Source organism: Brachypodium distachyon, chromosome 2 (assembly GCF_000005505.3).
Source record: "Brachypodium distachyon strain Bd21 chromosome 2, Brachypodium_distachyon_v3.0, whole genome shotgun sequence".
NCBI classification, from domain to species: Eukaryota; Viridiplantae; Streptophyta; class Magnoliopsida; order Poales; family Poaceae; genus Brachypodium; species Brachypodium distachyon.
The window spans coordinates 31,010,048-31,022,894 of record NC_016132.3 but is presented as its reverse complement, the minus strand read 5'-3'; the positions used below and the strand labels follow the sequence as shown (position 1 = coordinate 31,022,894).

The 12,847-nt window shown below is 51.7% G+C and overlaps 1 protein-coding gene across 1 annotated transcript; it reads right to left on the bottom strand.

The window, feature by feature from the left end:
- Positions 1-388: 388 nt before the first annotated feature.
- Positions 389-1,881, bottom strand: LOC100832767. The gene is made up of 3 exons (XM_003568650.4): positions 1,112-1,881; positions 891-968; positions 389-704 (listed from the first exon to the last, which is right to left on the bottom strand). The coding sequence occupies exons 1-3, from the start codon at positions 1,520-1,522 to the stop codon at positions 591-593; spliced, it is 603 nt and encodes a 200-aa protein (XP_003568698.2). The 5' UTR covers positions 1,523-1,881; the 3' UTR covers positions 389-590.
- Positions 1,882-12,847: the final 10,966 nt, after the last annotated feature.

Below are 12,847 nucleotides of genomic sequence, written 5' to 3'. Positions count from 1 at the left end.
TAGGTGAGGGCAAATTTAAATAGGAGGACAGGAGAAGCTGTGGAAAGCTGCTCTCCTGCAGTCTTCTACAAAGGAATTTGACGGTGGGCTGCCCACATAAGCCGGGTCAGATCGAGTTCTTTTCGCTGGATCTAAAAGCCAGGTCAAATCTAGGAGCCAGAAAGAACTGATCCAATATTTTTGAAAGTCAATAGTTTTTTAGCTGAATTCGGCTAACAGTTGGGCAGCAAGCAACGGCTCAGGCCTATTTCGCTTAGATCAGGTCCCACGGCAACAATTGTTTCTGAATTCTAATCGCTTAGATCAGGTCCCGCGGCAATCCACTTGCTCCAGTTAACATCCTGAAATAAAAACGCATTCTAGCAAATTAAAATTTCAGTGAGCTAAATTGGCGACTTGACCTCCCATTTGATATTATTAATTTATGCTAGTTTGAGTCATATACTGATATATACTTCTTGCCGGTGATATTCTTCTCTAGATCTAAAATTTATAATGGTCTCATGGTAGTTTCGGACACCAAACAAGCCATTTGATTTGATTCACAACCATGAGCAAGACAATTGAAGAACGACCAGAGTGAACAAAAATCAGAAGCTGTTTCCAGTGGTTGCTGTTGCCGTCGTTGCTGATGTCTCCAATTCCTGACCACAGGAATTTGCTCCAACTTCTTCTTGCATTGAAGAAGCACTCGAGACTGAACCCTGCGACAAGTGCATATATAAACATGGACATATCAGAGAGTGTTTCGTTCAAGGCTAAAGACATGGCCTTGAATCCTAATTCCTCAACAAATCAGAGCGCGTTAAATGCACGGACAGTAAAAGAAATATGATGTCTTAAGCAACTCATATGGGGATCAAGAACACAGGGAAGCAATTTGTTTTTACCAGTGAACCCGAATATGCAATGGCCTCCTTTCTCTTTCTCTCCTCCTTCGATCTCAGCGACTCCACTGGAGTATACACCTGCCACGGAAAATAATTGCATCCAGTAAACAATCAAAATCCAACACTGTCGTCGCTACAAAATCGAATGGAATTGAACCCAAACCAAAACTGAACCGGTGGAGGTTCTTGCGAGCCCAGAACAAGAAGGCAGAAGTACTGACCTCCGGCATCCCAAGCAGCCGCATGAGCTCTGCGACGAGCCGGCTCTGCTCGTCGGCCCTGCGCTCCCACTCCCTCGCCTCCACCCGCAGCACCTCCTCCCGCTCCTCCAGGGCCCTCTCCGTGACCTCCCGCGCCGCCCGCAGCCGTCCCCGGCGCTCCCGCGCCTTCTCCAGCTCCTCCGCCAGCGACGACACCTCTTTCATCTCCACCCTGCTCTCGGCCCTCAGGAACGACCTCACCGAAGGCGGAGACGCGGTCGCCGTCGCCGCCAGCCTCGTCCTCGCCTTGGCCTTGGCCTTCCCGGGGACCGCAGCGACGGCAACCACGGGGGAGGCGACATTGGAATCCCGCGGCTGCAGCGGCCGCCGCACGGCGCGACCTCCAGACTTGGCCTCCATCGCCATCGCCATTGGAGAGAAGTTTCAGTTCTCCCGCCGCGAGAGGTCTTGATTTAGGCAGAGGGGATGGATTCAAGGAAGGATGATGGAGGCGTTGATTAGGGGATGGATTTGGATTGGGGAGAGGGGTTTGCGGGCGGCGAGCGACGGGGCGCAAATTTGAACTCGGCGTGGAGGGGTAAAAGTAACGGCTAGTAACTCTGGGCGCTGTGCGAGTGGACGGTTTTGGCCCTGAGGATTTGAGGAACGTGGGGGCGATGGGAAGACGCCCAGGGTCGGTTTGGGGATCGTGGTGTTTTGGGTTTGGGTTTCTTCGGCGGCTTTCGGCGCTGCTGACGCAGATGGCAGCGAAATGGATTGGTGGTTCGATCTTTTTGGCTGGGATCTCGGGGGGCGTATCGCGAGCTGATGTGCTGTTGGGTGTCACCTTGGCGGGTTCGGAGGCTTTTGTGAGCTTGAATCGAGTATCAAAGGGATGGTCCAAAGGTGCGGCTGACCCAATGAAAACTGGGCCTGGCCTCGTATGGTCTCTCGTGTCGTGGCCGCGTGCTTGGTGGGGGGTGTCCGTGCATGGAACCGTTCCTGCGGATCTATGCATCCGGTTTTATCTGTTTTGCATCGTGTCTGTGGTCCTAGTAGTGTAAATTTCTGCTTGGTTATTTTGAGCCATCCAACATTCAACTCAAAATTCTCTGCTTCGGCAACACAATCTGTATTGATCTCACGTACAGGGAAAACTGTAGATCGTGGGATAGACAAGAAGCAACCGCTAGAGAACAAGTCATGTACGCTAACACCCCCCCCCCCCTCCCCCCCCCGGAGTCCTTGCGTCGCCGCCGGTGATGCAAAGACTGGACCGAAAGCTAGTGAAGGACGCAGTAGGAAGCCCCTTTGTCATGATATCAGCAAACTGCTGGTCGGTTGGCACATGCAGAACGTGAACGGCACCCAGCTGCACTTTCTCCCGGACAAAATGCACGTCGAGCTCGATGTGCTTGGTGCGTTTGTGATGCACGGGGTTGGCCGACACGGCGGAGACGTTGTCACAGTAGACGACAGTAGCTGACTTGATGCCGGAGTACAGCTCGCCGAGCAGCTGCTGGAGCCACGAACACTCAGCGACGACGTTGGCGACCTCGCGGTACTCCGCTTCGGCATTGGACCTCGAGACCGTGGGTTGGCGCTTCGAGGCCCGGGAGACTAGTGAGTCGCCGAGGAAGATGCAGTAGCCCGACGTCGAGCGCCGCGTGTCAGGACAGCCGGCCCAATCAGCGTCAGAATAAGCAACGAGCTCGCCGGAGACAGATGGCCGGATCTGCAGGCCATAGCCCGGGGTGCCACGGATGTACCGCAAAACACGCCTGACGAGATCCGAATGGACGTCCCGTGGCTCATGCATGTGGAGACACACCCGCTGAACGTAGCAAAGGTCAGGTCACGTCAGCGTGAGGTACTGCAGGGCGCCTGCAATGCTGTGGTAGAGCGGGCCATCAGCAGCAACTTTCCCGGCGGTAGCGTCGTGGCCGGCTTGCAGTCGTTCATGCGAGCGTGGTCCAGCAAGTCGAGGGCGTACTTTTATTGCGAGAGGAAGAAGCAAGTCGCGGAATGCCGCACGTTGATGCCGAGGAAGAAGTGTAGGGGTCCCAAATCCTTCAAAGCGAACTCAACACGGAGGCACCCGATGATGCCATGGAGTAGACGATCAGAGGAAGCAGTGATCACAATGTCATCCACGTAAAGTAGCAGGTAAGCCCGTGTCGTTGCCGCGCCGATAGATGAAGAGGGAGGTGTCGGACCGCGTGGAGGTGAAGCCAATTGACTGCAGGAAGGCAGCGATCCACTGGTACCAGGCCCTCGGGGCTTGCTTCAGGCCGTAGAGAGACTTGTTGATGAGGCAGACATCGTCGGGTCGGCTGTCGTCGACGAACCCAGCCGGCTGCTGGCAGAGAACGCGCTCGGCGAGCACGCCATGGAGGAAGGCGTTGTTGATGTCGAGCTGGTGCACCGGCCACTGACGGGATGCTGCAAGATGAAGCACGGTGTGCACTGTGGCCGGCTTGACGACGGGCGAGAAGGTCTCATTACTACAAAACGGTCTATATGCAACGGCACATCAGTAACGGGTCCGGCGCGACCGTTACTGATGAACAACATCAGTGTCGGTCGTGGCCGCGACCGTTACTGATGAACAGAGCGGGGTCTGCCCGTCCCCGCTCAGCCATACATCAGTGGCGGTCGCGCGAGAAGACTGCCACTGATGAACCATCATACCTCCCGAGATACATCAGTGGGGGTCGGTTAGGAGGCAACCGCCACTGATGAACCACGCATCAGTAACGGTTGTCCTAACGCGACCGTTACTGATGTACCCACTATTATCAGTAATGGTCGCCCAATTCCCGACCGCCACTGATGATTGTCGCGGTTTAAATACGAAGAGCAGAGCCGCAGCTGGTCGCGCTACGCGTCGTAACGGACCAGCTGCGGCCCCTTCTTCTCCGGCGACGGTCAACCGCTGCCCGACGGCGCCATGGCCGCCGGCGAGCCCCCCAGGTAGCCCCTCCTCCCTCCCCCTTCCTCCTCTCCCCCCCCCCACCCCGCGTCGGCGGCCGCCGTTTCCATGGCCGGCGGGCGGCCTTTGCCGCCGAGCTTCATTTTTGGAGCTCCGGCGGCCGACGAGCTCCGATTCTCGACCCCGAAGCTTCCCTCTCCCTCCCGATCTATCTCGCCGGCCTCCAATTTCTCTCCGAAGTTCCCCAATTTCAAATTTTTGAGCTCCGGCCGCCGGCCAAAATGCGGCCTCCTCGTCGTCGCCCGGAGCTTCCCTCTCCCTTGCGAGTTCTCTCTCCCTCCCGATCTTTCTCGCCGGCCTCCAATTTCTCTCCGAATGTCTCTAATTTCAAATTTTTTGTTAGCTCCGGTTAATTAACACCTTAATCCCCTTGTCAATGATTAGGCTAACTATTTTGCTTTGTTTGTTTTCTTGTGTATTGTGTTGTAGATCTAAGGACCGTTCTTGGATGTACGCTAAGGAAAGAATCAATGCTCGATGGATAACCGAATGGACGGTCTTCTTTGGAGTCGCGAAAGGTGATATGGAACGAAAAGAACTTGTGATGATGCGTTGTCCATGTCGCAAATGTGGAAACACATGCATGATGAAGCCTAAAGCTGTTCAGATGCACGTGCTGGCATCGGGTTTTGTGGAAGGTTATTCTTGCTGGACTTGTCACGAGGAGGATGCGGTTGATGTCGGCAGTGGTAGCGAAGATGATGATGTCTTGCGGTATGATCTGGGGAATGATTCCGAGGAAGAAACAAGGGTCGATGAGAGGCTAATGTGGAAGGTGAAGGAGCTCCACGTGGCAGGATTGCCGAAATGCTAAATGACCCGTACCTACGGAACCAGCTGGAGGACCCCGAAAATGAGGCAGAGTCTGCTCAGTTCAAAAAATTGTTGGAAGACGCAAACACACCCTTGTATGATGGAGCTGGCGAAGAAAACAACGTGCTCGAAGTGACGCTCGAACTTTTGAGGCTGAAGGCAGCATCATGCTGGTCAGACAAGAGCTTCCCGGACTTGTAGAGTTACCTTGCTTCGGTTTTTCCACAGCGAAACAAGTTGCCCAAGAGCACATATGAGGCGAAGAAGATTACATGCCCGCTTGGATTAGATTGCGTGAAACATCATTCATGTCCAAACGACTGCATGGTATACATTGGAGAGTACGAGAACCATGAGAGCTACCACATATGCGGTGCATCGAGATACAAGAAGAAAAATGCCAGAGCTGGCGAAGGCGATGGGGAAGAAGTGATGAAGGGAAGGCCGGCAAAAACTGTCTGGTATCTTACGACAGGTGGCCGAGTTGAGTGTTGGATGCAGAACGTTAAGGACGCGAGGTATCTCGTCTATCACGATTCGATGCAGGCTGCATTCGATCCTGACGGGCACTACCGTGTGGAGGAAGCTGGGGTCCTAAGACATCCTGCCGATGGGACTCAGTGGAGGAACTTCGACACGACATTTCTTGATTTCGGGGCAGAGCCCAGAAACCTGAGGCTCGGTCTCAGCATTGACGGGATAAATCCTTTCAGAAACATGAACAACAAGCACAGCACATGACCAGTGATCTTGTTTGTTTACAACCTTCCTCCATGGTTAATCATGAAGAGAAAGTACATCCACATGTGCATGCTCATACAGGGTCCAAAGCAGCCGGGAGCTGACCTAAATGTGTATCTGCAGCTAGTGAAGGATGAGCTGAAGCAGCTTTGGAACCCTGGCAGAGTGGTTTGGGACGCAAACAGGAGGGAGTACTTCACGATGAAAGCAGTGCTTCTGACCTGCGTGCATGACTACCCCGCGAATGGAAATACTTTATGCCAGGTGACACATGGCTACAAGGCCTGTACAAAGTGCGGGGAAAACACGACATCGGAGAAGTTGCCCGCTTCATCCAAAATTGTTTACATGGGCCACCGAAAGTGGTTGGATGCTAAAAACCCTTGGAGGGATGACAAGGAAAGGTTCAATGGGAAGACGGAGCACGGGACAGCGCCGAAGGAGAAGTCTGGTATGCAAATCCTCGAAATTGTGAACGATCTTGAAGTTGTCCCCGGAAAGATTGCTGCGAAGAAATATAAGAAACCTGAAGGCGTCATGTGGAAAAGGAGGTCCATATTCTGTGACCTGAAGTACTGGGCACATTTAGAATGCCGCCACAGCATAGATGTCATGCACGTGAAGAAAAATGTATGCGGCAACATGCTGGGGTTGCTGATAAACATTCCAGAGAAGACGAAAGATGGACCCAATGCACGGAAGGACCTGAAACTCATGTCTATCAGAAAAGAGTTGTGGGGCAAAGATCAAGTGTCGGCAGCGGACAAGAATGGTTTCGTGACGGTGACCACGCGGTGTCATCTTGCATGTTACAACCTGTACAAAGACGAGTTGCATAGGATGTGCTAGTGCCTGCAGAGCATTAAAGTCCCATCGAACTACTCGTCGAGCATCAAGCATCTAGTTGACATGAAGAGTCACGAACTATCTGGCATGAAGTCTCACGACAGCCATGTCATACTCACTTAGTTACTTCCAGTCGCAATCAGAGGTATCATGGAGCCACACGTAAGGGAGACAATCATGAAGCTTTCTGACTTCTTTGACAGCATCTCGCAGAAGTCAATCACCGTTAGACGATGCCAGATACTGAAGGATAGTATGATACAGATTCTGTGCGAGCTCGAGATGTTCTTCCCTCCATCATTCTTCGATATCATGGTCCATCTAATGATCCACATATGCGATGAGATCTTGTCCCTAGGACCCTCGTTCCTGCATAACATGTATGGCCCTGAACGATACAACGAGGTTCTGAAGCGCTACGTTTGTAACAGATCGCGTCCGGAAGGTAGCATCGTGGAAGGCTTTAGGACAGAAGAGTGCATCGAGTTCTGCACGGATTGGTTGGCCGATCAGAAATCAATAGGTGTTCCCAAATCACGGCACAAGGGCAAGCTCGATGGCGAAGGTGGCCTTGGACATACATACCTTAATGTCTATGGAAGAGGAAGTGAAGTTGACTTTGAAAGAGCACATTTGGTTGTGTTACAAACTGTCGATTGCCGCCGGCCTTATCAGGAAATGCACATGGAACAACTGCGAAATGAAAACCCTAAAAGAAGAGAAGTCTGGATCCACTAGGAGCACAATAAAACATTCGCAGCGTGGCTGAAGAATTATTGGTACGGCAGGGAGATGACCAATGTATCGGAAGAGACGGTTGCATGTTTGTCACGGGAACCTGCTTCCCACGTCTCTACTTGGCAATCATATGCGATCAACGGCTATAACTTCTACACTGCGTCTCAGGACCGTAAAAGCACGTATCAAAATAGTGGTGTAGTCATGAATTCTGAGACTGCGATCGACGACAACAACAAAACCAAAGCGTTCTTCGGCGTTATCGAGGAGATCTGGGAATTGGAGTACTCGATCACAAAGATCTCAATGTTCCGTGTAAGATGGACCAAAGGTGACAAAGAAAAAAAATCACAGGTTCACGACGATGGTGCTACCTCCTGAGATCACTCGTGAACAAGTTGACGTGAGAAAAATCCTGGCAAGAGAGGAACCATGGGTCTTTGCTAAACAATGCAAGCTGGTATTCTACATAGATGACCCGGCAAATAAAGGCCGCGTCGTAGTAAGAAGAGGGAAAAGAAGCATTGTTGGAGTGGACGGAGTTACTTCAGAAGAAGACTACGAAGGTTTCCATGATCCGACGACCACCGCAGATGACGAAGAAGCGGAACGCACGATATTAACGAGGAAAAGGAGAGGAAAAAGAAGAAGTGATGGGAGCGAGAGCGTGAAAATACCACAAAAACCCTAACTCAGAAGCAGTTCTGCGAGGAGTCAGAAGGAGAAGCACTAGTAGTCACATTGTAAAATGTACCCGTACTGAATCTTAATGCAAACTTTATACTAAGTGAAATTATGTGTGATCGATGTACTTTTGTGTATGCATGTTAGTACATGGCTTTGTCACTCCCAAAAAACACTAGACAAAATGCATGAATTTATTCATCAAACTTCAACCTTTTGATTTCATCTCAACAAGTATGGGAACACATCAGTAATGGTCGCCTGGTTACCCGCCCGTTACTGATGAGTATATGCACACATCAGTAACGGTCGGGTAACAAGGCGACCGTTACTGATGTTCTGTTGAGCATTGCTCACTTGAGCACATTAGTGGCGGGTGTTTTGTTCCACGCCCGTTACTGATGTTCGAACATCAGTAACGGTCGCGTTCCTTACCCGCCTGTTACTGATGTATATAGGGTATATAAGGGAACACGCCGAAACACTTAGTCTCATTCTCGACTGCGTGTCCTCCCCTAGCCCGAGAGACCAACAGTGGGCGCTTCTCTAACCCTAGCGAAGCGTTGCCGGATTTTCGCGCCGCCGCCGCCGTCGACCCCGCGCTGCCCCGCGCCTGCCGACGGCCTCCTCGTCCTCCCCTCCGCGCCGTCTTCCTCCTCCGCCTCGAGCCCGCGCCTCCCCGTCCTCGCACGGAGCCCGCCGCTGACGGCTCGTCGTCCTCGTCCCCGAGCCCGAGCGCCGCCACCCCGCGTCGTCCTCCTTCCCGACCCCGCGTCCTCGTCCCCGAGCCCGAGCGCCGCCATCCCGCGTCGTCCTCGCCCGAGCGCCGCCGCCCCGCGCCGCCGTCTCCCTCCTCACCGAGCCCACGCCGTCTCCCTCCTCCCCGAGCCACAGGTGCGCGCCTCTGCCTCCTTCTCCTCTGCCTCCCTCCCTCTCCTCTGATTTAGCTTGATTTAGGGTTAGGGTTAGGGTTAGGATTTGTTCCTGTTAATTTAGGGTTAGGATCTGTTGCTGTTAATTTAGGGTTAGGTTTAGGATTTGTTCCTGTTAATTTAGGGTTAGGATTTAGGCATTGTTGCTGTTAATTTAGGATTAGCATTGTAGTTCGTAGTAATAGATAATTTATATCAAATTAGATGTACATTTCCCACCACACACCACGGCATGTATACATTGTGAATTTGATATAGTATTGAGTTAGATGTGCACACATATTGTAATAGCTAATTTGTAACATGGATACATTTTATTTACCATTGTGAATTTGATATAGTATTTAGTTGCAGAGCATTGTAGTGAGCACATTTTACATGATGTTTTATGCATTGTAATATATAGCACACATAAGTATATGCATTGTAGTTTTTTATATGCTATATACATGATGTTTTATATGGTATATACATGTTGTTTTATATGCTATACATGTAGTTTTTTATATGCTATACATGTAGTTTTTTATATAGCGGTTTTATATGCTATTTTGGAGAATTGAGTAATGAATTGTGGGCTCGACCATCGTGTCGGGTCATTGGAGAAGGGGCCGGCCATCGTACCGAGGGGGTACATATGCGGGTGGGTTTTTATGCAGGTTTCGAGCTCCTAGTAGAGAAAATTTGCTAGTTTTTTAGCATAGGTCATGCCAAAATTTTCGGACGATATATATTTGATGGTTTTGATGGCATAGGTACGAAATGGGCAAGAGTAGCCAGAAACCAGTTCTTGATCGGGAGGAGGTAGATCGTGTCGATGAAGAGTCTTCATTGGGAGAGCAAATTGCCAGCTCTGTCTCAGGTAGCTCTCGTTCAGAAGAGCGCGACAACGAGCGACGGGTGGAAGAGAGTAACCCGCAGCCTTCTGAAACTCCTGCTAAGAAGCCAAGGAAGAAGACGCTGAGGGGGAGCCACAACTTGAAGGAGTTCTGTTACGTGGTCACCCAGCACTCTGAGAGAGGCCGCCCGGAGTCGCCTGAGAGGGCACAGAAGGCCTTCGCAACGACCTGTGGAGCCGTTGCACGTAAGTATTGCAAGATCACCGACGAGTGGAGTGACATCTCCGAAGTCTTTAGAAACACGTGCATCGCGGACGTTGCAAGGAGGTTCCAAGTCACTGACGAGTGGCGCGAGCGATTCCTAGCGGCCGTCAACATAGCAGTGCGCAATGGAGTTGCTAATTGGAAAACCACCGCTAGAAAGTGGATGGACAAACCTTACGAGATCATCAAGAAGAAATGGCCGTCGGTAATTGATGAGGCCGAATGGGAAAAAATCAAGAAGGAATCGTCTGACCCTGCCTTCATTGCGAAGAGTGAACGTATGAGGGCGTTGCGTGCGAGGAAGCCCTTGAACCACAGGCTAGGGAGTGCAGGGAAAGAGGGGAAGAAGAAGGTCTGACGCAAGCAGGACCGAATTCTCGAGGCGGTAGGCAGGGTGCCTCCAGTGCATGACATGCTAGAGGACCAACGTGCTAGAGAATATGCACGTCAGCACATGACACCCGAGGAGTGGGCGGGCATTGAGCCAACGCGGCCGCCTGTTAAAAAATTTGCGATAAGGGTTCACGTGCATTTATTTGTTTTCAGCGTTAATTATGACACTTCTAATCCATATAGACTCACGTCCTGTCTTATCTGATAACAGGAAAATGCCCACAAATGGGAGGAGAGCAAGAGGTCAGAATCCTCCGACAACTCCGTGCAAAAGGCGGAGCACACGGGCCGTGTTCTAGGGGAAGGCGAAGGGGCCTGCTGGGATGATTATTTCCCGCCTGCTCCGAAGTGAAGCAAGGTCCAGAAAAAGCTCCCCGCTTCTGCTGAAATAATAGAACAAGTTAAGGCGGAGGCGCGAGAGCAGGCATCTATCGTGTCTCAAGAGGTGTCACGGGAATATGCAGTGCAAGCCGTCCATCATTTGGTGTCAGCATTGGCCAAAGACCACCCCGCCCTTGACGCCATACTCGGAGGAGGAGTGGAAGGTTTGTGGAACCTCCTTCCTCCTCTTCCTCCTCTTCCCCCGCGAAAGAGCACCCTGCTGAAGAGCAGCGCCGCCTCCGACACACGTATGGACGGCGAAGACACCTACACCCCAGGTTACAGCCCGGCTCCTAGCATGGGCAACCCCCCTGCTAGCCAACCGGACCCAAGCGAGGGCATCCGGGATAACGATCCGGGTCCGAGCGACAACATCCTTGTAAGCATACTTTTCAAACTCTTTTTCACTCTTTACCTTAATGAATAAAGATCTTACACACATATGCCTTCTTCTTGTTACGCGCAGGCACCGGTGAAGTGTCGTATCCACGTTAACAAGCCTGGAAAGCCTGTAGGCGCCGTTGGCCGCCTGATGCCCAGACAATCACCGCCACTGGTGCACGGCATTCTTATGAACGACGCACAAGCGAGTGTGATGGTGGACTCCATCGTCGAGGAGCATCAGGATTATGCTATCCCGCTACCTCCGGAGGAACACGTGGATATCCTAGGCGGATGTCCAAACTACCGCATTATGTGGCCTAGGAGCTTGGTATCTCTCTACAACCAGCGTAGGCCCTCTATGACTCCATTTCCCTCCGCCCACAAAGGTACTTCTCATTCGCCGCTCGGCCTTTCCCCTAGGATACTTCCTCCTGTCGATGCCGACGGAGATGAAGAGCGGGCAATGTCGATGCCTGCACAGCTCAAAGATAGCCAGACCACAGGGTCGGCACAGGCTGGAAGCGTCCCTCCTACCTTCTCTCTCTTGGGTGCCACTGAGTCCATGGGTGGCCGCAAGATTGATGACAAGTACAAGGCAGAGGAGCAGAAGGCATGGGACAATAAGAGGAGGCATAAAAAGAGGGTGTGCGGCGGCAAGACCATCAAGGAGTCGTCCAATGTCACTCAAGATGAGATGCACTATGTGCTTGACATAACTAGAGTCTGAGAGGATAATAGGCCTGACATTCTCAGAAAGAACCCCCGTCAAGGCCAGAGATTCGAAGACGGATCCTATTTCGTGGCTAGGGAGTTTGACCGGGTGCTTATTTACTATCCTGGAAGACCGATGGTCACCGAAGATTTCCTGCGTGCCATGTCCAGAGAGATGCAAGAGCTTCATCAGTTCTACATGCAAGCATCAGCTGGTTCTCAACAGCATGTCCAACAGATCAATGTTCGAATCCCAAAAGACTATGGCTTCTTTGACCAAGAAACCAGGAACATTCAGGAACATCCTATCACCTTTGGTGTGGAGTTCAACGAACTGTTCCACCTCTTCAACCGCCAAAAGCTTGATACTTAAGGCTGTGGTCTGTCTAGCAAATAAGGGAACTGCGGCGAATGGAGGTCAAAAAAGTAGCCATTCTAGACCCCGCGATGTTCAACTACGGTGACATCGGTCTTGAGCCAGAAAAGGATGCCTCAAGAACCCTTGCATCTAAATATTTGGTGGCATGTCTCGAGAAATACGCGGAGCACGAATTTTTCATCTTCTTTTTTAATTTGGAGTAAGTTCAATTTTATATATGAAACTGTTTGTTTTTTCTAATTCAGTCTTTCTTATACAACATAGATACTAAAGTTTGTTTCTTTTGAAAACCGAAACCATTTGGTCACACTACTCATTTGTTTGTCTTGGTCCGTGATGTACTACTTCGATTTACTACTTCCGAAGAAGTGCGTGGGAGCAAGCGACCGCGCCGCCGGTGCCGGCGCGACGGCAGCATCCTGTGCCGCGGCAGGCGAGGTCGGGGACGCGGAAGGCAAGGCATGTGACGCGGCAGGAGACGACGAAGGAGTGGTTGCCGCAGCAGTCGATCCGCTCGGTGTAGACGTGGTCGCGGCAGGCGATTCGCTTGGCGAGGAGCGTGTCGTGCTGGACAAGCTGGGTGTAGAGCCCACGGCCTGTGCTGCAAGAGGATCTGCCGCTGCTGGGATCGGCACAGGCACGTACTCGACTCGAGCTGGA

Bases quoted from the DNA above. Each gene is read 5' to 3' on its own strand.
- LOC100832767 (XM_003568650.4), bottom strand. From the start codon at position 1,522: ATGGCGATGGCGATGGAGGCCAAGTCTGGAGGTCGCGCCGTGCGGCGG. The intron at 969-1,111 runs GTCAGTACTTCT...TTTCCGTGGCAG, and splicing joins GGCTGCTTGGGATGCCGGAG to GTGTATACTCCAGTGGAGTC. The intron at 705-890 runs GTAAAAACAAAT...CACTTGTCGCAG, and splicing joins TTGCATATTCGGGTTCACTG to GGTTCAGTCTCGAGTGCTTC.